A 27,837-nucleotide genomic window follows, 5' to 3' on the forward strand; every position below is an offset into this window, starting at 1 on the left:
ATTATAGACAATACTGTGCATATGTTTCAAAAAATTTGAAGGATTTTTTGATGTTTTCACTACAAGGAAATATCTTTGGAGATGGGTGTTATTGTGTGGATTGACCATTAATCAATGTAGAAAAGTAATTAAAGTTTGCAACATTGCCTATTGATGAGTATGATTTTTATGGCTCAATGAAAATAGAAAATCCTTTTCATAGTGGAGATTTTACTTAGCAACAAAAATTAATGGAATCATGTCCTTTGTAGGATTGTGGATTCAGCTGGTGATTGATAATAAGCATATTTATTTGGACCAAAAAAAGACAATGTAGCACATTTTCTCTAACTTTGGGACCATAGTATTTTTATGTAGGTATTTAAAATTACACACACACACACACACACACACAAACACACAAACACACACACATACACACATACATATTCATATATATACATGATACTATTTATAAAATTTTGTATTATATAATATATGACAGAAAAGTGGAAGCAAATTGTCTAGGGGAATGGAAGGGACTACCAGAAGGGAAAAGGAGAGAGATAGAGGGTAAAGAAATGTTCGAAGGAGCAGGTTGAAGTATATTATATGTTTATATGAAAATATAGCCATAAAACTAATTTCATGCAAGAACATGTACCAATTTTATGTAACGAAATGATTAGGTGTGATGGCATGCACCCTTAATCCCAGCAACAATTAGAAGTTAGGCAGGTGAATCTCAGTTTGAAGTAAGCTTCTTCTATATATCAAGTTCCAGACAAGGCCAGGGTATATAAGTTAGAACCTATTGTCAAGGACAATTGGGTGGGAAGAAATCCCTCAGATTGAAAATAGACTAACAATTGACAGGGAATGTGAGCTTACTTGACTGATAGGATTTCAACTTTAGATGATTAAAAACTGTTATGCAGACAGATGTGGCAATGGTCTGAATTGTGTGAATATATGTGGCAGTATATTAGGACAGAGTTGCCATACGGAAATGGGGAAATGATTGCATTATCAATCTTGGTCTGGTTGTAGTTAGACTGGATCTGTTGTACATTCAATTAATCCACTTCATTTTTACATGTGTAGTCATGAAACTTCACTATGTGTTGAATAGGGGCCATCCTAATTAGTTTTCTGAGTTCCATGTGAAGCTTTTGAAGATTATGTTACTCTGAAGAGAATCCTCTAGTGCAGTAATTCTCAACTTCTGGGTTGCCACCCCTTTGGGGTCTATTTCTGGTACCCACATGGTGGTACATGACCAACTCTTAACTGCATTCTGAGAGGATCTGATGTCTTCATTTAGCCATGTGTATTGCCTGCAAATAGTGCATAAACATACATACAAAGACCCCAAACTTTCTTAATTAAAATATCTATTTAACTTATTCGACCTAGTCCAAAGAGATTTTAAAATCTCCAGTATCAGTGTATTAATTTTTTTATAGAGACATCAAACATACTTCCTTTACTATATTGATGAACTTACACTGCTACATTTTTTTCAGTTGTTTATGATTCTCTCTGATGGTGGCCTTAGTCTAAAGGGGTTTTTGTTTTTGCTTTTGTCAGCTTCTTGAGACATACACGGTTTCTCTGTGTAGCACTGGCAGTCCTGAAACTCACTCTTTAGACCAGACTGGCTTCAAACACAGAGATCTTCCTGCCTCTGTCTATTTCGGAGAACTGGGATTAAAGCAGTGTTCCAGTAGTATCTGTCCAATACTTCTAACAATGGATTTATGTAAATTGTATTGAAATGGTGAAGGATGAATCCATATATATATATATATATATATATATATATATATATATATATATGAAGGAACACATATTAATAAATTTGACACTTTAAGTTGTTGAGACCGGACTCTCATGTCATTCTTCAAATGCCACTTATTGATTGGTTTTGAATATTTTTCATTCTCTAGAGTCTGGGATCACTACTCCAAGATGATGGAGACATCTGGTTATGATTTACTGCAGTATGTGCAAAAACTCAGTGATGAAGAGTTCCAGAGATTTAAAGCGCTTCTCAGGAAAGAGGCAGAAAAAATTAAACTTAAACCTATCTCCTGGACTAAGCTTGAGAACACATCCAAAGAAGATCTGGTAATGCAACTGAACACACATTATCCAGGAAAGGCATGGGATATTGTGTTGAACCTATTTCTACAGGTCAATCGGGAAGACCTCTCTACCATGGTTCAGAAAGAAAGAAGAGGTAAGTGAATATTGGGAGAAAGGGGGCACATGAGGAAAGTTAGCCAAGCAGGAGATTGTTTCTTAAAATAATTACATCTCAACAGTAGTTTCCACTCTTTGTGCCCGCCCCCCACCCCGTCCTCCCTCTCTTCTTCCTCACATCCACTGCTCCTCCATTTACCTTCAGAAAAGGGCAGTCCTCCCAAGAATATTAACCAAACATTCATAACAAGCGACAAGATGACTAGGCACAAAAACTCATGTTGGACTGGATGAGGTAAGCAAGCAGAAGTGTCCCAAGAGCAGATGAGAAACAAACCCCAATGCTCACTCTTATTGTTCTCATAAAAACACCAAGATAAAACCCATAATGTGAAAGTGATGTCAGTGTTGAGTTGTCCATTAGTTGAGAAAAGTTCTAGAAAGCAATGAGTGATACATACAGACCATCCCTTAAATGGGGTAACCTAATGAACATAACCATTACTAAGAAAAGAAAATGTAGGATCCATTGAAACTAGTAAGGCAGATACTAATACTGTCTTAGGGTTTTACTGCTGTGAACAGACACCATAACCAATGCAAGTTATATAAAAGACATTTATTGGGGCTGGCTTATAGGTTCAGAGGTTCAGTCCATTGTCATCAAAGCAGAAGCATGACAGCATCCAGGCAGGCATGGTGCAGGAGGAGCTGAGAGGGTCTACATCGTTATCCAAAAGAAGCCAGGAACAGACTGGGCTTGCTCAGGTATCTAGAAGGAAGATTTCCAAACCCATCCCCACAGTGTCACACTTCCTCCAACAAGGCCATACCTTCTAATAGTGCCTCTCCCTGGGACAAGCATATACAAACCATCACATTCCCCTCCATGCCCCCCCCCATAGGCTTGTTTAAACATGAGTCTATTGTGGCCATTACTAAACATAATGCAAAATATATTTAGTCCAACTTCAAAAGTCTCCGTAGTCTATAGCAGTCTCAACAGTGTCCAAGGTTTAAGGTCTCTTCTGAGATCATCTACTCACTCGAGTGTAATCCCCAAAGCAAGACAGAAAACCAGCTTGACAAACTCCAAACTCTGCATCTCTGAACTCTGCATCTTTGTATCCATGTCTGATGCAAAGCAGTCTTCAGATCGTTACTGCCTTTTTCATTTTTGTTGACTACAACAAAGTTCTTTCTCCTGGGCTTGTTCCACTCCCTGTTAGCAACTATCTACTGGCATCCTGTGGCTCTGGCATCTTTAATATATTGTGTTCTCCAAGACAACTTCAGTTTCACAGCTTCTTGTTCCAATGTCTGAGACCCACACATGATCTCCAAAGGGCTGGTGTCATTTCTCCAGCTCTGCCCTCTGTACTACTCTTTAAGTTCAGGTAGATCCCCTTGATTGCCACTGGTGTTCATGGTGATCATCCTATGGTACTGGCATCTCCAATATGCTGGGGTCTTCCACCTCAACTAGGCTTCACCAAAGCCTCTCATAGGCTCTCTACATGGTGCCAAGCTTCAACTCTTTTGCTTGACCCCTTCAGTCCTGGGGTGTCAACAAAACCTGAGGTTGCACTTTTCACCAATGACTTTCCATGGCCTCTCATGGTGCCAAGCCTCAGCTGTTCTTCATGATTCATTCATGCTTTCAAAACCAGTACCACCTGTGTGATTCTTACACATTACCAAGTCCAGACACAGCACAAGGTTCAACCTAGGCTATCTCTGATATATATAGCCTCTTTGTGCTCTCAGAAAGCACTGCCCGGAAGATTTCATCTCAATGATGCTAGTCTCTTCTTAATCACCACTAATTTCTTAGCTCTAGCTAACCAGCAACAATTGTCCCAGTAGTCTCCTTCTCCTCTTGAATATTAAGCCAGAGACATATGGCCAATGTTGCTGAGTTCTGCTGCTTGCAGTAGCTGGAACATGGTCCCCGTGTTCTATGATATTATTACTAGCTTCCTTTTTTCCAACTTTCTCACTGCCTAAGCTTGGCTGACCTGGATCTTGCTCCATAGAATGATTTTGAATTCAGAGATCTGCATGCCTGTCTCCTAAGCACTGGGATTAAAGGTGTGGTCTACCAAACCTGGATTTAAGTTTTTCTTCACCTAGACTTTGCTTTGTTCTAAGCAGGCCTTGAACTCAGAGATCTGCTTATCTTTGCACCTGGTATTTAAGGCTTGTACTACCCCACCTGGACTCAAATTTACCTGGGTGGAATCTTGTTCCCAGGTTGTCACTCCCTTAATATAATTTAATATCATTGAATTCAGCTCCACTTTACTTCCTGGAATCCCTTTAATAGTCAAGCTGCACACCTGCTACATATGTGCTTGGAGGCCTAGGTCCAACCTGTGTGTATAATTTGGATGCTGGATGGATGTTTGCATCTGATTGCATCAGCTGGGGTATGGAGCTTCTCAGAAGGCAGCCTGACTAAACTCTTGTATCCTGTACTAGACAACCATAACAGAATATCATGAATACTGTCAGGGATTGATACTTTCCCATTGAATTATTCTCAAGTAGGGATGGTTATTGGCTGGACATACTTTCAGTCTCTGTTCCCTCTTTGTCCATGCATTTGTTGTCCAAACTACCATAACTATGCCATTCTAGCTCCTGCCAATGCTTATTGAATATATAGATAGTTTGAGGTCAATGGACATTCTGGGCTTCACAAGACTCTGCCTCTAAAATCAGAAAAGAAAAAAAAACCTGGATTAAAGCAGGACGAATTTGAGATAATATCAGTTTTTGTTCTCTTTAGGAATACTATACACTAGGCATGCTTACAGGATGGGAGACACTTACTGGGCCGGGGAGCTGGAGCCATTCCTATGAACTTGATGGGACTTCTTTTGTGTTGCTTGGCTACACATACTGATATAATGATATTCTTTTAATAAGCATTCAATTGATTGAATATTTACACCATCTTCATTTTAAAAAGTCATATTCAACACATGGCAAGTTCCACTCAATTAAAAGCTAGGCCATATAAACCCCAGAGCCATAACAACATGAACCATGTAGTAGAGACTAATAGGATGGCTGAGTTATGTGTCTGTCCTTAGTGGACCTGTGCAACATTTTTATCCAATAACAAGCCTTCACATCCATAGCAATATTACTGTTTTAGGATGTGCAATTGTGCCTTAGGAAAGTTGTCTTGACTGTGAGAAGCATTATTGGTTTGGGTTTTAGCCCTTACCAGATGACTGAATTACCTCTCTTAGTGACAAATTTTAAAATACAGATGTTATCATATATTGTTGTTTAGAGATACAGAAGTACAGAGTGAGACAACAAACACAGAGGGCACAAAAATTTTCTTAAATTAATCACAGGTTTCACATAATAGAAATAATCTAGACCTTATAGTTTCAAATTCAGTAGTGAACCTTAACCCAATCCTGATATGTATTCATCTATCCAAATTTATAGTCACACAAATTCTTAACATATCATTCACAAGCTATTATTAACTTAGTTTTATTTTTAATTGTATTTCTGTGTGTGCATAAACACGTGGATGTGTGCCATGAGTGTAGGTTTTTGGCAACCAGGGGCATCAATTCCCCTGGAGATGCAGTTGCAGGAATCTGAGGGCTATTTTGTGTGCATGCTCAGAACTGAATTCAGGTCCTCTGCAAAATCAGTATGCACTTGTATACTGTGAGCTGCTACTCCAACCCCTATTGATGTATGTAAATATTAGTGTTGGTATACAACTGAGTGCATATGGAGGTGAGAGGACAAATTGTTGGATCTGCATGCCAGTCTATTCTGCCCCATCCATTAAGACATATTGGCAGCCCAACATTCAACATTTTATAATGTATGTAGGAAATCTTTTTTTAAAAATAAAATAAAAAATAATAGATTTAAAATTCCATGCAAATAACCATTTTCTGTTTGGAAAATATATCTTTTTATTATATGAACAATTTGCTTACACATATCAACATGCACCACATGGAGGCAATGCTTTTGGGGGCCAGAGAAGGCTGAAATCACTGTAGCTGAAACGGACAGATAGTTGTCAGTGGCTTTGTCAGGACTGGGAAATGAACCCAGATACTCTGGAAGAACCATCAATTTCTCTTAACTTACTGAGCTTCTCTAATATGTGAATTACTGCCACAAGTCCCAGTGAATCTCAGGGCAGACAGTAGGCTCTAACCTTTTAAAGTACTGATACTGATAGGAAAATGTCCATGTGTGGTATTGATCATGTCCTGGTTTTCTGGTACCTTCCTCCATGAATAACCAGAGAAACATTTTCTCTTAATCTCCTTTGTTTGAGGACACTTATCTAGTTACATTAAACAACATACGTAAAACTATGAGATACAAATGATTTAACGTAGACCAAACTGACACCCTGATCAGGATTGTTACACATAGACTTGAAATCATATAACCACAAAATTTGTTTCATTGTCTTGTTAGCCGAACGAAATCTTGCTTTGACTAAGCATAAATTATAAACATGCTTATAAAATTGAAAAAATTGCTGGGCGGTGGTGGCACACACCTGTAATCCCAGCACTCTGGGAAGCAGAGGCAGGCAGAATTCTGAGTTTGAGGCCAGCCTAGTCCACAAAGTGAGTTCCAGGACAGCCAGGCCCATACAGAGAAACACTGTCTCAAAAATAAAATAAAATAATAGATTGATTCTTAAATGACTTACTGAAGATAGGAACGTTTTAGACTAGATAGTAACAATCTGAGTTCTACTTCATAAAATTATGTACAAATAAAGTACTTATGGATTTTCTCCTGGGGAGGTACAAGATCTTTGTAAATTTGAAATGCATTAAATTCTTGGAATTCATGCTTTACAGTAGCTGCTTTTCAGGTATGATTTACAAGTTTGGTCTCAATGCTTTCAAGGCAATATATAAAATATCGCCCTGGATATAGGGAAACCAACGGAGAGTCTACAGTTTGGGGCCCATATTGGGCACCAAGATGATAGCTGCGTTCTGTTTCATTGTGAATTAAAGCACATACAGGCAGGAAGAGTTGCAGAGAATGTGAAATCAAAATTTATTGGTGTTATAGACTTGTCAGGTAGAGAAAGAGCCCTATATATGGGAGACAATTGACTCTAGATGGGGTTTCCATTTTTTCTTTGTTTTAAATACAACTGCCTTCTGAAGAGTTTCTTTCTCTATTGGCCCTAAAATAGTCATATGCCACATTGTGTCATATGTCATAAAATAGCCATAACATTGTGACTTGAGGCCCTGCTTCTGTTCACAAGCATGGAAATAGTTGTATGCAATAGTGTTTTCTATCTATAGGTGTTAGTATAGACAGTACTGGTTGGCTGGTTGGGCAATGGAAAAGAAAAACCTACACCAGGTTCTTGTGAATGGAAATGGGAAGTTATTGCAGAGGAAGTGGTGGGTGGCTCTCCTTTCTTTTTTGCTCACCTCAGAACCCATGGCCTCACTGCTCATGCAGAGGTATAGATTATTGGTTAGACATGCATTTAAGAAGTACTGTGATTCATTCTTATGAGTATTCTATTCCTAATTCCCTGTATCCTGATTTTATCAATTACAGATAAACAAATAAAATACAAAGAGAATATGAAGAATACATTCCAGCACATATGGACATTGGAGACCAACACTCATATACCTGATAGTAGCTACCACACAATTATAGAACTCCAGTACAGAGCATTGCAGGACATATTTTATTGGGATTCAGAGCCAATCACTGCAGTTGTATCAGGTCCTAGAGGACAAGGTAAAACTATTTTCTTAAGAAAAGTAATGTTGGATTGGGCAGCAGGAAATTTATTGCAGAACCGATTTTGGTACGTTTTTTTCTTCTCTGTCTTCACCTTCAACACCACCACAGAGTTAAGCTTAGCTGAGCTTATGTCAAGTAATTTGCCTGAGTCTTCAGGGACACTGGATGACATTTTATCAGATCCAAAAAGAATCTTGTTTATCCTGGATGGATTTAATTATCTGAAATTTGACTTGGAACTCAGGACAAACTTGTCCAATGACTATAGGAAGAAGCTGCCAACAGAAATTGTCTTGAGTAGTTTGCTACAGAAAATAATGCTCCCAGAATGTTCTCTTCTTCTTGAATTGGGAAACACAAGTTTTAGAAAAATTACTCTTTTGCTGCAGTATCCAAGAGAGATATTTATTACAGGATTCTCTGAACAGACTATAAAATTCTACTGTGTGTCCCACGTCAAAAACCATAGAGGCATAGAAATCTTTGAGAAATTAAAAAGCATTAAGCCATTGTTCACTTTATGTAGCATTCCTTTTTGGTGCTGGATGACCTGTCGTTCTTTAAAGTGTCAATATGACAGTAGAGAGGTAGAAAAACCTTATGGTGAAACAGATGGGCTCATCTACACATTATTTATAGTGAGTTCATTTAAAGCAGCATATTCCAGGACTACCACTAGACACAACAGGATCCGAATAAAGACCCTATGCACCTTGGCTGTAGAGGGAATGTGGAAACAGGTGTATGTGTTTGACTCTGAGGACCTCAGGAGAAATGGGATATCTGAAACAGATAAGGCAGTGTGGCTGAGAATGAATTTTTTCCAGAATCAAGGTAACAACACTGTGTTTTATCATCATTCACTACAGTGGTATTTTGCTATCCTGTTCTATTTTCTCAAACAAGGCAAAGAGAAACATCACCCAATTATTGGAAGTCTACCTCAACTTCTAGGAGAAATGTATGCTCATAAACAGAACCAATGGTTCCAGACACGGGTATTATTGTTTGGAATGACCACTGAGAAAGTTGCCTCCTTGCTTGAACCATGCTTTGGCGTTATATCAACCAAGGAGGTAAGGCGGCAAATCATTGGATACATTAAAAGTCTCAGTCAACAAGAGTGCAATGAAAAACTGGTGAGTACTGGGGAATTGTTTTCCTGTCTACTTGACAACAATGAGGAAAGATTTGTCAAACAAGTGATGGATCTATTTGAAGAAATTACTGTTGACATTAGTAATGTTGATGATTTGACAGCAGCTCAATACAGTCTACAGCAAGCCTCAGAATTGAAACACCTTCGCCTGCATATACAAAAGAAAGTTTTTTCAGAAATACATGATCCAGAAGATGGTGACTTAGAAACGTTTAATTTCCGCAAAGAGTGAGTATGCCTCTAAGACTTGTCTATTGTTCTTAACTTCTGCCCTACTATCCAGAGCAGTATTTTATAGATGTGTCCATGCTATAGATGTATCCAAGCAAATTCATGGTGAAGGCAGAGAAAGATGTGGGTCATCTTTTTGTTCTGTGCCTTACTCCCTTAGAAGGCAGACTCTCACCATCTTAACAAGGCAAAGTGACCAGAAAGATAGCAGGAGCTACCTTTTTCCAAGTTCTAATGATGGGCCTACAGCCTCAAGCAACCATGTCCACCTTTTTATGTCAGTACTGTGGACATGAACTCAGATTCTTTTGCTTGCACAGAAGGTATTCTTAAACTCTCAATCCTCTCTCCAGCATGGTAAAGCTCTTATATGTCTGTGCTTGATTGTTTACATGGTGTAATCAGAAAGGGTTTCTATTGAGTCTTGTTACTGCTGTTTGGAGCTGTGTAGCCCTGAGCAGCCATGTCTTGAATTCCTCCATTTATACAAAGAAGAAATTTGTCACATGGCCAGTGTGAGGTGGAAATGTGAGCATCTCCATTGCAGTGCCTGATGCTTTTCCTTTATCCACTGTGTTTAGAGTGTCCCGGCCGTTATGTTGGAAAGGATTTGGGAATTTGTGTCTGTTTTAAGTGGCACTCATATTATGTTGTTGTAATAGTTGACTTGTCTTACATTGAATTTAATCTGCTAGCTCATACTTGATCAAATTGCATAAATCTTTTACTCAAAATAGTATTCAGTTCTCTCAGGATTTCCAAACATCTACACAACTTCACATAGAAATCATGTTTTATCACTAAAAGAGGAGGCACTTGAAAACCTAGTGAAATTGGATGCCTTCAACAGTGAATCATAGATAGTAATAGTGAATCCCTAGCCGAGATTCAATTCTAGTTTATCTCATTTCGAGCCACATCTCTTTATTATAATTTTTATTCAGTGCATGATTTGTAATTTCATTCCGATTTATAGTGCATTCTTGTTGGATTCCATAACTTCCATATTATGAAGTGGGTTTCTGGAACAGAAGCTGAGGGATGGATGGGGAAGGGGTGAAAAGAAAGAAGGGCCAGGACAATGTTTCACTGATCGAGGCTGGAAACTTTAATGGCGCCAGACCTTTTAACAGTTTGGGCAAACACATCTCCCCAAACTCCAGGCTGAGTTCTGGTGGAAGTTTTCTAGCTTCTCTTGGAGGTCCTCATCTTGACTGCTCTGGCAGCTGGGTGGGTCACCTGCTTAATTCAGGAATTCCTAGACCTGGAGAAACAATGAACTTAACCTTTACTTCGAGCACTCCACCCTAGGTGGAGCAGGATCCTGGCTCCCTGGGAGAAGTTAACCTTGACCATAGTCAAGTACACTCTTAGCACTCCTCCTAAGGATAAAAATTCCTGCTTTAACCTGCTTCCCTATTATGTCCTAACTGCAGATTCCTGCCCGAAGCCAGGGATTGTCCTTGACCAAAGTCAAACTCAAACCATGTGCATGACTGCCCCAATAAGGCTCTGTACACATTGTGTTAACTCTCACTTTCTTTTTAATTTTTTTATTCGATATAATTTATTTACATTTCCAATGATTTCCCCTTTTCTAGCCCCCCACTCCCCGGTAGTCCAGTAAGCCCCCTTCTCTTCCCCTGTCCTCCCACACCGTTAGAAACAATGAATTCATGAAATTCTTAGGCAAATGGATGGAGCTAGAGAACTAAGTGAGGTCACCAGACTCAAAAGGTGAATCATGGTATGCACTCACTAATAAGTTGATATTAACCTAACTCTCACTTTCTATTCAGTTCTGTTTCCCTTCTACCTGATCATCCAACTTCTTTACAAGATCCTTTCTCACATTAACATCTTTTTGTTCTGCCAGCTATGGACTTTAGGGTTAAAATCAGTTAGTCAATGGCTTTGAAAATAGCATGTTAGACCTTCATGGACTCACTTGTTAGTATAACACTGAAGGTGACTCTTCTTCTCCAGAAACCAACAGTTCACCTGAGAGAGGTTGATCTATGACCCTCTCCCCACTTTATTTTTTGATTGGTATGAGGCACAGTATTTTGCTGGTCAATTAAGGTATCCATAGCTGCTGTGGATAAAGACTGCAATATCTCCAGGCTCAGAAGCTGCCATTTTATGTTTCAGAGTGCTCTCTTCTTTTTTCTCCCTGCTCTCCTCTCCTTTCATCTCCTCTGCCTCTCTTTCCCTCCTCTCTCCTCTACTTTTTAAAAAAAGATTTCTTTATTTTGCTTAAATTTTATGAGTGTTTTGCCTGAATATGTCTATGGACCATGTGAGTACAGTGCCTGTGGAGTTCAGAATAGTCCATTAGATCCCCTGGAACTGAAGTTACAGATGGCTGTGTGCTTCCACATGGATTCTGGGACTCAAACCTGGGTCCTATGCAAGAGCATGAAATCCTCTTAAACTCTTAGTCATGCCCTGCTCCAGGGATTACTTTATTAATCACTAATCTATGTTGACCCATTTTATCTGTATGAACTTTAGACAGCGCCAGGAGTAACTGCCAGCTTTCAGAGTGGATTGGGACTGATCTGCCTGTTTTAGGAACATCGTGAATTGAATTTAGCCATTAGAGAATAATGCTGTGTTGTTTTCTCATTGCAGAGTTCTAGCCATATCTTGGCCTATGATCTGCAGTTATTTACATAAATTGCATGTATTGGATCTGGACAGTTGTCATTTCAGTAGAAATGCCATACAGGATCTCTATAATTCAATGTCTCCATCACCTACAGTGCCTCTGACTCATTTTAAGCTCCAAAGCTTGTTGTAAGTTTGATAGTCACACATCCTTAAATGAATAAAAGACATTCCCTTTCTTCCTTCTGTAGAAGATTCATGCATAAGTAAATGTAGAACTAAAATCAGAAGTAGTTAATAATATCAAGAGTCACATATTTGAAGGTTTATGTCACACACACATCTGTTTTATATATATTTTTTAATGCCTATACATCTTTGTGTGTGTACACTAAAATAACATTTAACATGCATTGACTATAGTATAGAGACCACAATGAATATAAAAGGTCTATTTTAATTATTTTAAATTGTGAGTATATATGTGTGATTCTGAATTGGGACAGTTGTGAACTTCCCAACAATGGGTACTAGGAACTGTAGTCCTCTGCAACAACCTTATCTGCTCTTAACCGCTAAGTCATGAGAAATCATGGACTGGCATAAGTTTCGCTACAATTTTCTCACCTTGAAATGGAATACCTACAAAAAGAAACATAACCTTATATGTAATTTTCTTAAACTTTACAACCTATTTTATGACCATTATAGATAGTGATGCCTTAAAAAAGTTAGTACTTGATAAGTCCAGTGGTAGTGGCTTAACCTTTAATTCCAGCACTAGGGACACCTAGGGAGGTGGATCTCTCAGTTTAACCCCACCTGTTCTACAGAGTGCTGTAAAGTGAAAACAAACAAGAAAAAAGGGAAAAACATTAGTACTTAAGGAGAAATAGGCCATTCCCTTTGGATATATAGCTGGGAATATTAATAAAAACTCAAGTATTTGTATTATACATAAAATATAATTCTGGTTTGCTTTCTGAGTCTATGACAAACACTATGACCAAAGGCTGCCTTAGGGAGGAAAATTCTTACTTTTTTTTTTAACCACTTCTTGGTCATAATGTATCACCAAGGGTAGGTAGGGCAGGAACTTGAAAGCAGGACCTTAAACAGAAATAATAAAGGAATGATGCTTTTTGGCTTGCTTCCCCATGATCTCCCTCCAGAACCTTTCTTATTCAGATTAGACTTACTTTTCAAGGGTTAATGCCTCTCGAAGATGCATTTCTCCACTGATTAACAATCAATAAAATGCCCAATAGTCATGCCAATCTGATGGAGGCAATTCCTCCATTCAGGTTCCCTTTACCAAATTCATTAAAGTTGCTACCTTATTTAGCCATGGCAAGTCATTGTAGAGGTTAATATGAAGATAACCATGAATCTCCTTACAATTTCTAGGGTTACAGAGATGTGGGTGAGTGTGGGAAATGGAATGAAAGGGAAAGATCTGAGTATCTTGATCCTTAGTGCTTGTCTGGTCTGTAGAGATAACCAGGATGCCCACATAACCACAGTATGTATGACAAAGTCTGAGAAAGGATTATGTGAGTTGGTCTGCCATGGTCCCACACATCTTGATATAATATGGCACTTGGTTTTATTCTGCAGGTGCTCCTTCATGACTAACTTTGGAGATGGTTCATTATTTCGCACTCTTCTTCAACTACCTCACCTGAAATACCTGAACCTGTATGGCACTAATCTCTCTAATCATGTGGTTGAGATGCTGTGCTCAGCCCTGAGATGTTCAACATGCAAAGTGGAGGAGCTATTGTAAGTAAATGCATTTTCCACACTCAGTAGTTTCCTTAGAATGACTTTGAAAAATCACTCTGAAGACTGAACTTTGACAGTTATTTTTAGCACATACTGTATAAGGTGACTTTCATTTTGACTATTCCATTTTCTTTTTGTTTGCATGTATGCATGTACACCTGTACACAGGTGCCTTCAAAAGCCAGAAAAAGGCGTTATATCTCCTGGAGCTGGAATTATATGCAATCATATAATTTTTTGTGTGTGTGCCTGGCATTGAACTCTAGTCCTCTGTTGAAGCAGCAAGTGGTAGCTGCTGATCCATATCTCCAGCTCCCCATTAGGACATTTTCAGCCGTGTTTATAATATACACCTATTAAATTCATTTATATTCTGTTGGTTCCCATTTCTTTCTATTTTTTTCCCTTTTTGATAGCTTATTTTTTCTAATGTCTGGAATACCAACATAATAGTATATATGGATCTTATTATATGTATTTAGTTAGTGTGTGAGACAGGACCATCATAGAAAACAGAGGTCAACTTGTTGAGGTGCTTGGTAAAAACTTATCAGCATAGAAACAATCCATAAAAGAACCCAGGTATCCCTCAACAGAAGAGTGGATGCAAAAAAAATGTGGTATATATACACAATGGAGTACTATTCAGCCATTAGAAACAATGAATTCATGAAATTCTTAGGCAAATGGATGGAGCTGGAGAACATCATACTAAGTGAGGTAACCCAGACTCAAAAGATGAATCACGGTATGCACTCACTAATAAGTGTATATTAACCTAGAAAACTGGAATACCCAAAACATAATCCACACATCAAATGAGGTACACGAAGAACAGAGGAGTGGTCCCTTGTTCTGGAAAGACTCAGTGAAGCAGTATAGAGCAAAATCAGAACAGGGAAGTGGGAAGGGTTGGGTGAGAAAACAGGGGGAGGGAAGGGGACTGATGGGACTTTCGGGGAGTGGGTGTCCAGAAAAGGGGAAATCATTTGAAATGTAAATAAAAAATATATCAACAAATTAAAAAAAAGAAACAATCCATAAATAAAACTTTCACATGGTTCTTGATGGGAGGCTAGAGAAGAAAGGTAAGATGCAGCTATGTAACTGGGCTATGTAGAAGTGGCACGAGAATGCAGAGAAGTTTGTAGGGTACTGATGATCTGTTACTTGTGATTGACATAACTCAGACGTGTGTTTAACACCATTAACATTTGTGATATGATGGCTTATGTTAGGCAATATGCAGTTTTGTATTCACCACTACAGTTATGTGAAAAATATTACAAACTTTTGTATTTTCATGAGTGCTTAGTGATGGTAGCAGAAATATTTCCTCTGTTTGGCCTGTTGCCTTGATTCCAGACATGAAGGTTCCTACATTTTCTAAGTGATGTGATCAACTCTAATTCTAATGAGGTGATTTTTGGTGGGCTACTGAATGGCCAGGTCCCATAAGAACAGAGCTGGCACCACTTTCTGTAATTATCATTCTCCTTGCCTGTCCTCCATGTGTTCAATTTGGAGTGAGCCAATCATGCTTACATGGTAAAGCATCCATTAAAAAAGACCCAAACTTCAGAGTTTTCATCCTGCTTAGCATAACTCTCAACCTGGCCTGAAGAAAATTCCTTTGATTCAGTAATTGTCTATCAGGATGATATGTTCGGAATATTACTAAGGAATTAGTTGACATAAGAGTGTCCAGTGTACTTGGTCTAGGCATGGTTCACTGAGCAGGTACTTCTGGTCTAGTAAGAAGTCTAGCTAGTTAATCACAATCCAGCAAATAGGTCCGTCATGATTCTTGAGTCCAGCTTCCTCTGCTGATTCTCTCGATAATGCTGTGACCTGGAACTATCAGCCCAACCATTTCCTGTTGGCTTTGGTGAGAGTGTTTTATCATGGTGATAGAATGAAATTAGAAGAGCAGTATTCAAATTTGGGAAATATATCCTTGTGGAGCACACTACATCTGTGAGGCAAAGGTTCTTGCACTTGGCATCCTTCTAGATCTTTTCCATGCACATGTCCTCTGAGTCTTTCTATGATCCTTATCATATCTTTTGGATATACTAAACTAGCATGTGACAAAACAACATTCAAGCTTCAAGACAGCCTCTGAAATTTAAACATAAGGAGAAGGATAAAAGAATGTCAACCTGTAGCTGGTTGGTCTTAACAACAGGTTATATACAATGGGCTTTATAGCTGATAACCTAAAATCTAGAAGACAAGGTAACTGGGAGAGACCTGAGAACAAAATGTGTGTGTGTGTGTGTGTGTGTGTGTGTGTGTGTGTGCAAATGTTAACAGTAATCAGACTTATAGGGTTGCAGGTCATATTTTAGTGTGAGGGCTATATGTGCACTAAAGACATGACTTTTATCTACTAATTTGAGTAATGCTCTATCTTTCTCTGTTAGGTGTTGTGACAACCAATATCAATAAACATTTTCAATTGGATCTTAGAAAGTAAAAATCACCCATAGCTGAAAACCACTGCCTTGAACTCATTCCCAATCAGTAGAACTCTATAAATTCACTATGATAGCTAAGCAATTTTGCTTATAAATTAAATAAGACTATAATATGTCTGGACTGGTATTAGATTCCGGGGCATTCGTCTAATCAATAGACAGTCTTAATGTAGATCACCTAAAGACTTTATTCCTAACCTGTGACATGTTTTCTCACATGTAGGTTGGGAAAATGTGACATCTCAAGTGAGGCATGTGGCATAATTGCTACTGTCCTTATCAACTCTAAGGTGAAACATCTCTCATTGGTTGAAAATCCCTTGAAGAACAAAGGAGTTATGTCACTGTGTGAAATGCTGAAGGACCCAAACTGTGTCCTGGAGTCACTGATGTGAGTTATTCTGGGATAACATGCCCTGGAGGTCTTGCAGAATGCTACACATTGGTCTGAGCATCATAGAGGTAGTCACAGGCCCATTAAGGAATATGGGAGAGCTTGCAGAATGTCATTAGACTTAGTCACTTTCTATGTCTCAGATGCCATAACAGTAAGTAAAACAAATGCAAGCAGAGATACCATGAAACTGAGTTCAGACAAGTCAAAGCTTCTTCTGAAACTTCTTTTACATAATTTTAGCTTTAGGAATGTAATTATCATGAATAAAGATGCAGCATTGGGAAAGAGATTGTTTACTAGGCCAGAAGAGAATTACATAAAAAAAGAAAAAAGATTAGTTTCTAAGGCAAGAGCTACCTACATCTTACTTAAGGCACTATAATCTGTCTCATGCCAAGAGATTGAGGTTGATTTCTCATGGGAGAAGTCTGCCAGACTCCCGCTGTACTAGTGAAGCCACACTAGATAACTTACTATTCCATCAAAGGCCTTAAGATGGAGAATGTGCTCAAAGGCAACTTGGTTTGTGGAAGAGGAAGAGTATAGAGACACACAGATTATTATGTCCTCCGTGATCATGTATTCAATCAGTAATGCGTACCTGTGGAGCTTACAGATATGAGCATGCATATAAAATGTAGCAACATTGAATATTGACCATTATAGAGATACCTGTTTAATCAAAGAAAACTAGTTCAGATTAAGCATCCCTTATGTAGACTGCTTATGAAGAGACCAGAAGTGTTTAAATTTCTTTTAGAATATTTGCATATTATAAGTCTGGGTAATGGTCACCAAGATCAACCATGAAATTTATTTGCATGCTGTGTAAAGTTGGCACACCTGGCTTGGGGCTAGTTTTACACATTATTTTCAGTGCCTTTGTGTTTGATCTGATCTGTATACATGAGCACAGTTGGGGTATTTTCTTATTGTGGCTTTGTGTGATTTTTGAAATCCTTTTGTATTTTGGAGAATCACAAACGTATACTTTTATTTAGGGATGCTTAATATGCAAATTAAATTAAATCTTTAAAAACTTACTAATTTTATGTGTATGTATGTGCATTTGCATAAGTCTATGTGTATCATGTGCATGAGCCTGCAGAGGTCAAAGGCAGTCATTAGTCTCTTAGAATTGTAATTATCGGAGACTATGAGCACCATATAAGTGCTGTGTGGGAACTTGGAACTGAACCCTGAGCCTTTGCAAGATCAGAAAATGATTATAAATGTTGAGCCAACTTTCCAGTCCTTAAATGAAGCTTGTAAAAGAAAGGAAGAAAAATGCTCTATTAAAAAGTTGAAGGATATTTCAAAAGATAGGAAGATATTACATTAAAAGACAAAATTATTTGACCAATTAGCATTTGATATTATATAGTAGATTAAATTAAATTGTACTTGGTGACTTCTAATTATAAAGAACTACCTTGATCATGAATTGCCTTAAATATTAGTCTTTAAAATACTAGTCTTTAACCCATACAAGTACCAATATTAGGAAAACTATTTAAAATAATAGTATTTGGCTGGAATAATAGCTAAGCTTGCAAAAACACTTGGCCAGTCAAACATCATGACCTGAATTTGATCACCAGAACAGATTCAGAAGAGCTAGGTCTAGCGATACACTGAAGTACTGAGACAGCAGGATGGATCCCTGGGCCTTGCTGGAAACTAGCCAAATCTAATAAATGAGTTGCAGGCAAGTTTGAAATGCTAACTCAAAGGAGATTCTTTCTGTTCCAGAGTATGACATCTGAGCTATCCTCTGATCTCCACAGACATGTGTACCTGCACAGAGAAAGACACACACACACACACACACACACACACACACACAGACAAATAGACACAAACACATAAACACAGACACACACACACACACACACACAGAGAGAGAGAGAGAGAGAGAGAGAGAGAGAGAGAGAGAGAGAGAGAGAGAGAGAGAAAGAGCTGACAGACAGAAAGAGAGAGAGACCTGACTGACAAGAGAGATGAGAGAGACCAAAAAGAAATAATGAAAAATGTTAATGGAAGCACTAGAACACAGAGGAAGAGAGGGAGAGAGGGGGAGAAAGAGGGGAGAGAGGGAGGAGAGAGAGGGAAGGAGAGACAGAGAGAGGGGAAGAGAGTATGGGAGACAGGGAGAAAGGTAGCGAGGTAGGAAGAGATAGTGAGAAATAGAACTTGCAAACAGAGGCCAGAAGACAACTTGTGGGAGTTGGTTATTTGCTTCCATTTGTGTGGGAATTCACTCAGGTTCTTGTGGCCCCCTCTTTTGCTAAAGGCTGTTGGCCATGAGCCTGAGAGAGAAAGGGGTCAGAGGTGGAGAGCACAGTTCAGATGGCCATCAATGTGGACAGAATGACCGACAGAGACTGCTATAGCAAGACAAGTCTAGATTGTTTCATGGATGGGGCACAGAAGGGATTTTTTAGGGGTACAGGTGAAAAGGACGAATTGGTCATGCCATCAAGGGAGCAGTAGGGACTGATTGATTATAGTACATGACCTACTTATCATTCTGTTTGGAAGGCAGAATGGGATGCATGTGCTGAGCTATACCATGGCAGAGAGCTCTGTACACTGTCACTTTTTAGACAAGGGCACACAAGACTAGTCATCTGTGTTTAGGGACATACTCTTGAATAAGACATGTAGGGAGAGGGAAGCCCCAGTGTAAAACTGAGTCCCCCATTTGGTGCCAAACTCTGAAAACCACCCACTCCTGGGGGACTGCTTCCTTATAGCAAGGTTCCCCCAGAAGGTCCTGACATTTGGTAGCAAGGTTATTTAGCCATCTCCTCAGATCATTTCATTTTTTTTTCATACAAAATAGACCTTCAGTATAGGAAGAACATGAAAGACTGAGCAGTCATGTGAATGTGGCAACAGTATATGAGTTGCTGACATTTAATCCTCTTTCAGGTTGTCTTACTGCTGTCTCACATTCATTGCCTGTGGCAGTCTCTATGAAGCCCTTTTGAACAACAAACACCTCTCTCTGCTTGATCTGGAGTCAAATTTCCTGGAAGACACTGGAGTGAACCTTCTGTGTGAAGCTTTGAAAGATCCAAACTGCACCCTTGAGGAGTTATGGTAGGACTGTGTTTTCATTCATTGCTGGGGCTATTTCAGATGTTGGCATTCAGAAAAAAGAAGGGAAGAATTGTCAGAATGTCATTGCCACTTCAGAAATTGTCTTAAGCCTACGACCCATGCTAACTATCTTAAGACAAGGAGCTCTGTATCATTGGGTTTTGAGGATGAGTCCCCGGAGACAACTGGTTCATCACATGGCAAAATGTTTACACTCTATCAAGGATTAAGAGATGAATCAGTGATTGAGGGCCCTTGTAATAGAGTCTGCAGTCCAGTACCCATGTTTGATAGTTCACAATCACCTGTAACTATACCATCAAGGGAACATATGTCCTTTCCTGGTCTTCATGGGTACCATCCTCCCCCCCTACACACACAACATGTTCATGTACACTCAATTGGGCACTTGCACACTGACACAATTGTAAAAGAAGGTATATCTATGAACCATGATATCAGGCTATCTCCATATATTGTAGAAACCAGCTTATACCCTGATCTTGGGGTTCTTGGGTTTGTAACTCTGTAACTGAAATCTATTTATGAACCACCCAGTCTAATGTTTCATTAAAACAGGCCAAACAGATTAAGACACCATAGAGAATGATGTTTCCTTGAGAAAACAAGGCAGTGATTATTCCATCTGATCTTCCTGGGATGCTCAATGGCTTGCTGACTGTAGTCTCTATCAAGGGAGCTGTTAGAACAAGGGCTGTATTGTATGCTGCTCCTGAGTTGGAACTTGGTGGAATAAAGGGGATAATAGTGGCAGTGCACACAAGGGCAGGGGATTTTTCTTACACCTCTCTTGTTAAGAAGGTTAAGTATAGTCCTCATCTAACAGAATTGCGGTGATGGGCATGTATGTATATCAGGCACAAAGATACTGTGCTTATGTGCAAACATCAGTTTCTAAATCTTTACACTATTGCTATTTTGTTGCGACTGTCCTGTGATTTGTAGAGTTTTGCAATAGCGTGCCTATATCACTTAGATGCCAGTAGACCCTCTTGCCTAGGGTGGCAAATCAAAATACATCAAGATGCTATATGCATTCCCCTGGTGGGTAAAATTCATGACTCTCTGCATGTGTTTTGTGTCTATTTTCATATCTATCTGCCTCTCATATCCACCCATTATCTGTCATCTATGTAGTTAACATGTCTCCCTTGTCTATCATTTAAAAATGTATTGTCTTTACTTACATATCATCAACCTCTTCCTATATTCATTTGCAAATCACTTTCCATCTTAATTTATATATCTACTAATTTCTATATGTTGATTATCTAACAGAAATCTGCCTAACTTCCATTATTAACATCTATGAATTCTCCATTCTTCACCTATATTATAACAACTATCTTCCTTTTGTCTCTTAACATCTGTATTATTTATGGTGCCATGGGGAACTATGAACATGAGGCTTGGGAAGGGTTTGAGGACATTTCATATTAATTATTGGGAAAAGTTTTCAGCACATTAATCTGAAATCAATGATAAGATAGCTGAACTGACTTTTTAAGGCATATGTATTATAACTGGGGGAATGAGAGTAGGTACACCACAGAAGGAGATCAAAGAAGAAGAACTGGGGTAAGCCTATATTCGTCAGAGGATCCCAGATGGAGAAGTATCATCAGCATTTCAGAATTGTGGTCTCTACAAATAAGCCAAGCTGCTAAGATGGAATCTCATGGACTGGGAATGTAGCTCAGTTCCTAGACTGCTTACTTTGCATACAGAGTCCTGAATGTGATTCTCCAGCAAAGGCTTAAATAAAAGCTATGGTAGCTATGTTCCTATAATCTCAGCACTGAGAGATAGATGTAGGGTGGTCAGAAGTTCAAAGTCATCTCAGCTATGGGAAGCCAGACTAGGTTACATGAGATTCTCTAAAAAAAAAAATAAAAATAAAAAAGAAATGTGATCAATGAATGGCTGCTGGGAGAGGGGGAATCAGTCTCCACCAGGGGAAGCTCTGACCTAGGCTGTCCAATCCCCTGAATATATATACATACAAGCAAACCTAAATATATTTATTAGGTTGCATATACGTGTGCATATGTTCATGCACAAACATATATCATATAAACACATGTAGCAAGAATAATTAAAGAAGATATTGTTAATTTGGAAGGGGGAACTGGGAGGAATTGGAGAGAGATGGACTGATATAGATGGTTGGAGATGCAGTACTCATATGAAGTTCTAAAAATAAAATTAAGAAAGCATCACAACAAAAGAATAGGGGAGAAAGTATTTACATGTATATTTTTCCAGGTTGTCTGGTTGCTATTTAACTTCAGAGTGCTGTGAAGCGATCTCTACTATCTTTACTTGCAATAAAAATCTAAAGACCCTGAAACTTGGAAACAATAACATACAAGATACTGGTGTCAAACAGTTATGTGAAGCTCTGTGTCATCCAAACTGTAATTTGCAATGTCTTGGGTGAGTTTCTGCTAACTCTCATGTTTGGGAGGCTCACAACTTGATAAGAAAATGCTAGAGTGTTAATAAATTTAAGAAGTCCAACTATCATAGGCTCATAAGTATTGAAGAAATGCATAGGTCTTGTACAGCTGCTGTGAGAGTGAATGCTATACTCCTGTCATGTCTTACCCCACCACAATATCTGGTAGTTTTTCTGCCACTTCTTCTGTTATATTCCCTGGGTGTTGGAGGGGGACAGAATGATATCAATGCCTCATTTGTGCCTTCATACACTGTACACTCTCTGAACTTTGACCAGCACTGTGTCTATATTATCCAGGCCATGGCAAAAGGAAATTTCTTTGAGGCACGAGAACTAAACTAATACATAGCAATAATGTCAAGGACTTAGAACAATGTTTTTTAACTTGTGGCCCTCAAACCCTTTTGATTGGCAAAAAGGATTTGCTCATTGTTGGAAGTGTGGACATTTGGGACTGGGTAGGTCTTTACTCAAAAGCCTGGAACTGGCACTGAACCGCACATTCTATTTCTGGCATGCTTCTGCTCATAGGTTAGACATGTGTGAGTTTACCAGTGACTGTTGTGAAGACCTGGCCTTGGCTCTCATCACCTGCAACACATTGAAGAGCTTAAATCTAGACTGGAAACTCTTGGAACATTCTGGGATGGAGGTGCTCTGTGATGCTTTGAATCACAAAGACTGTAAGCTGAAGATGCTTGGGTGCGTACACACTGTCTCCCATGGTTAGAAATGGCTTCAAACAAGCTCTTCTGTGTCAGTGTTCACAAGCTCTGCCCCACTGAGGCTGGGTTGAGAAGTTCTCAGGTGAGGGCCCACTGCTGCACTGTAGAACATTTAACGCTGTCTTTGTTTCTATCCATTCATGAGTACTATTCTTTGGTGGTGATTACTCCAAATATCATCAGTCATGTTTCTAAAACAAACAAACAAACAAAACAAAAAACAAAAGCTTTGGTTTATTTTTAAAAGTTGCCATTGAGCTCTAAAGTATGAACTCACAAAAATTGTAGAAAATGAGTGGACCTAGAAGTACAGGAACCCGAAATAAATAAACTACAGGTTTTTGCTCATAAACACATTCTACTCTACAACATACATGTGCACGCACACAAACATGCATAAACACCCCCCCACACACACACACACGCATCCACACACACACATGGGTATAATATACAGGACATAAAAGAAAAAAGATGAATTTTTATAAATATGCTTACATATATAGTACCCTTTGTGTTATTCAGTAAATATTCTCAAAAGATATAACATATTTTCAATGCCAAATTATTTTTTAAAACTTTTTTCTTTACATGGGTTACTATTTTGTCACTCCTGCATTCTGGCAATTTCATTCCTGGATTAGTGCTCTGAAGACTAATGTTCAAGCAAGGGTGAGGGAAGAGCTAGGATGTTAGCATGGTAAGAATGCGACAATTAGGGCAGAACTGACCAAAGGAGAAGGTGGAGAGTCAGGAGGGAAAATTGAGCAAGAGATCTAAAAGAGCATAGCAAATCAGGGTGAACTCTTTGTGTAACTAAAGGTGAGGAAACACATGCTTATAGTCACCAAACAAGGAAGAAAAAGAGGGCAGGAGAAACTCGAGGAAGTCCACTGTACTTTCAGAGAGAGATGTGTTCCAATATTTATTTGTAAAATTCAGGGGGACGAATGACAAAATATCTAAAGGAAATTTTTCAAGAAAGAAAATGTAATTAATTATGTTGAGAATTGATTTCTTTTAAGACATTGTTTGCCAAAAAAATGTCAAAATCAAAGCACATGTCTGTGATCATTTACTCCCAGGCAATATTGAAGAAGGCATAGAAAGATGGTGAGAGGTGGGGATCACTTATAAAGCAGCACCTGCTAGACTCAGTAAGGTAGACATACTCATGAATAGACAATAGCTGACTCCAGAAGACCTGCGTAAAATCAAGCCAGTCAACATTCCAAAGATAGAGGAGATTTTCCTGAGGCCTTATCCCTAGATGAAGAATTGCTTATATTTGGTCTTCAAGGGGAAGGAGTGTCAGTTTCTTCAGGGATATGGCTCCTGCTAGGTTGTATATTCTCCAGAGGATGGACCTAAAAGCATACTTTTATGGGCATCTCTAGTTAAATTCACTGAACTTCTGGGCAGGAAAAGGATCTGAAATTTAGAGAGGGATGTGGAAGGGGCAGAGAGGGGAATGGGGTTAGGATATGATCAAAACACATGTACACATAAGAAATTCTCAAAGAATAAACACATTGATTTTAAAATATGGCTGTAATGATAATAAGCATTTGGCAATGCATAGTGTCTGTGGAATCAATATTGTTTTTGTTAGGTAAGTTTAGTGATGATGGAGTAGCAGAGAGAACAGGTGAGCTAAGGTATAGGATATGCAGTAAGTGTCTCACAGAAAGTGAGTAGGGATGCAAAGGGAACAGACTTAATATGAATAATAATATTAGTGACTATGACATGATTTACACCACTGTTCATAAGTTTAAGAAAAGATGACATTATGTAAAGTTATAATGCATGAATATGGTTAGGCACTTAAACAGTGAATGGGGGAAACCAGCCATTTTTACTTCAACATTGTTTAATTTTTAACACCTTGATGCATACGTATGGACATTATATATATAGATATGAATGAAAGGGTCTCTTCTCTCTGTTAAAGAATCACACTTTCTCTCCCATCTCAGTTCATTCATTCCTAGGGATGGATGACAGAGAGATAGTCATGTATAAAGAGATGCAAATGATGGTTAACAAAACGTGGGGTGCTGACATGGCTCAGTGAGTGTAGGCACTTGCTGCCACACCTGACAACACAAAATCCCCATGGTAGAAGAGGGGGGAAAGACTTCCAGGAATAGTCCTCTGACATTCATATATTTGCAGAAACATTCATCTGTATAAAAAATTAGATTTTTAAATTTAGTAAACAGAATTTTCTATTTTTAATCCCAGACTGGACAAATCTTTATTTCCTGAGAAATCACAGACATTACTGCAAGCTGTGGAAAAGGAAAATAAAAATCTGAATGTTGTGCATTTTCCCTGGATTGAAGAGGAATGCCAGAAGAGGGGTGTTCGTCTGGTATGGAACAGCACAAATTGATCTTGTGAAGAAGACTTATTCTTTGTTATGTTTCTCCCATACATCCTGTCCCAAGCTGCACACCGTGGTACTGGTAGCTGTTTCCAGAGATGTTCTTCCACATTGTCCCACCACCACCCATCTTTGCATCTCCCCTTACCACTTTGAAATATTTAGATAATAAACACATTCAATAAACACTAAGCTTGTTTGAAAGCATGAATGTTTCGTCAATGTCTTAAAGTATGGGAATTTGAAACTTAAGGGACACTGATCCTTTTACAAACATCATTTCCAACCAGAAGTGTAATGTGTCTTCAGTTGATGTAATTCTCAGAGCTGCAAACATTCACCTGAACTTCCTGTGTGTAGTTCATTCCATGATCCTAAAAGACAGGAACATCATGATGCAGAAAAGTGGGGAGTGGAAAGACAATGTCTAGAATTCCCAAAGTGTTAAAATAAGGATCTGTAATTTTGGAGAGAATGATCTCAAAAAATATTTTTTCTAAGTTCCAGGGATCAGACCTAGGACTCACTCTTGAGTCTGGAAAGATAAGAGTGCTTAAAGTGCCCCTTGCTCTTCAGAAGACCAGAGTTCAAACCCCAGCATTACTCTGTGTACCTCCAGGCTCCCTGTAACTCCTGCCCTAGTGTATCTGAAGTGGACTGTGTGCCTAGCCTCCATAGGCACATACATGTATGGACCCACAGAGATTACACATATACACACAAAATTTTAAAACTTAACATTTTACATATTAACTATTAGTTAGTATTGCAATTGCTATAAGTTACTGCCAATTCAGGGAGTCCTGAGTAACAAGCCATCAGTGGAGAAAAAGGCAAGGCTCTAAAAACAGGAGGGAGTGGGTGTATGGAAACACATACTGTCATGTGCCAGTCACATGGAATTATCAATTTATTAAAACCATGGGTTCTCACTCAAATCCTGCCTCAGAACATACATGAAACACAAGGATAGGCTGAAAGAATTAATAACAAGAGAAGAGACAGAGAATGAAGAGATGGTAACTGGGCAAGCATTTCAGATGCAAAGGCCACTCACTTGAAAGTGCAAGCAATAGGGGATTTAGATGTCACACATCTAAATTATAGTTGATTATTGTTGCAAATAGTAATATTGGCAACAGCAAAGAAAACAGAAAATGTGATTACTCTATCAGGATTTTTCTTGATAAATATTCAAATAAACATAATGTGCATAAAAAGAGGATAATCCATAGTTCAAGTGATAGAAAATATACTGACAGGAATTCATACACAACAGAATTTCGAGAGGCATAGAAAAAATATCCTCTCATAAATTTATAAAATGTAGAACTCATTTGATGAAAGCATCAAGGGGGTAAAAAACCATGGGCATAGGAATGCATAAATTTTCAGGGAATAATCAGGACATTTTTTCAAAGCATGACACTTTATGATTCGTGTCTGTGACATACAGGCTGAGTATTGTCATTTCTATGAGGAACAGAACATAAATTCCTGCTCCAGTGATAGATGCTGGGCTTTAGGTTCAATAATAAATTCATGAAATGGTGTCTAGCCTGGAATTATTTTGTGTAGGTGTATAATGGGAAAAGTACATCTTCCATTTTATGGATACTGAACAAGAGCTCATTCAAGAATGCAAAGAATAAACCATGGTTTTGCATACTTTCTCAATGAAGTCATCATGAACACTAGGGCTTCTACTTTAAAACTTGGAACTGATATTTATTCAAATACATACCTGATTCAGAATACACACAAATCCACACTTTTGAGCCTTCCAGTCAAAGTTTATTGTCATTTGATTCATCATAAATATTTTAAAGCAGTTAAACTAAAGAGCAATGTGTAGTGTTCAGATACAGGGACTCTGGAATACTAGAAGACCATGGCATTCTGGCTTAGCATTCAAAGCAACTGGACTGTTATTTTCTTTGTGCATATTTCTATGTTCATTTGCTTTTGGATCCAGGTAAAGTCACCTTTGTATGTGACTATAACACACTCTCTTTCTGTATTCTGCACATCTCTCTGTGCAAGATCATTGTGGGATTTTATAAAGAAATTTGTGAATTCAGTACTCCATCTGTTGACTCATCAGACAGTATTAGAAGGAAACTGAAGGACTGGATTTCCACACTTGATTTTTGCCTGTCTTGGTGTTATGACATAGAAAGTTTATGTATTCACTTGTTCCTAGGAAATCATTTTTCTTATCAATTCTCATTAATTTTACATGACTTTTTATGACACTTGATCATCTGATTTTTTCCCAGTAACAATCTAAACTACTGAGTCAGGGGTGTAGAAAGAAACCATACATATAATGGTTGCATGCCAAGAGAAATATTTGGCATGAGAAAAATGTAAGGTCAATGTAATACATAAAAAGTGCTGAATTGTTGCTGATACTGTGGTCATGATAATTTTCACAAGGGTTGTCAAAGATTGACCATCATAAAACATATTTCTTATGGTCCTGGGACCTGATATA

The 27,837-nt window shown here is 38.5% G+C and overlaps 4 protein-coding genes across 22 annotated transcripts in view; 2 read left to right on the forward strand and 2 right to left on the reverse strand.

The window, feature by feature from the left end:
- The window catches only part of LOC127681600 (oocyte zinc finger protein XlCOF6-like), a 1,434,619-nt gene that overhangs the window by 422,953 nt on the left and 983,829 nt on the right, over window positions 1-27,837 (forward strand). The gene's annotated exons all lie outside the window — the stretch shown is intronic.
- LOC127681615 (oocyte zinc finger protein XlCOF6-like) overlaps window positions 1-27,837 on the reverse strand; it is a 988,257-nt gene that overhangs the window by 364,415 nt on the left and 596,005 nt on the right. The gene's annotated exons all lie outside the window — the stretch shown is intronic.
- The window catches only part of LOC127681617 (oocyte zinc finger protein XlCOF6-like), a 1,149,846-nt gene that overhangs the window by 271,560 nt on the left and 850,449 nt on the right, over window positions 1-27,837 (reverse strand). The window lies entirely within an intron of this gene.
- LOC127681609 (NACHT, LRR and PYD domains-containing protein 9A-like) lies at window positions 1,951-25,349 on the forward strand. 2 transcript variants are annotated; one of them, XM_052178060.1, is made up of 9 exons: window positions 1,951-2,221; window positions 7,783-9,364; window positions 12,002-12,166; window positions 13,595-13,759; window positions 16,466-16,633; window positions 19,574-19,744; window positions 22,031-22,201; window positions 22,758-22,928; window positions 25,199-25,349. In XM_052178060.1, exons 1-9 carry the CDS (start codon window positions 1,951-1,953, stop codon window positions 25,347-25,349), a joined length of 3,015 nt encoding a protein of 1,004 aa, XP_052034020.1. The 2 variants fall into 2 exon arrangements, with proteins under 2 accessions (XP_052034020.1, XP_052034021.1); XM_052178061.1 differs by lacking the exon at window positions 12,002-12,166.

This window comes from Apodemus sylvaticus, chromosome 3 (genome assembly GCF_947179515.1).
Source record: "Apodemus sylvaticus chromosome 3, mApoSyl1.1, whole genome shotgun sequence".
Classification (NCBI taxonomy): domain Eukaryota; kingdom Metazoa; phylum Chordata; class Mammalia; order Rodentia; family Muridae; genus Apodemus; species Apodemus sylvaticus.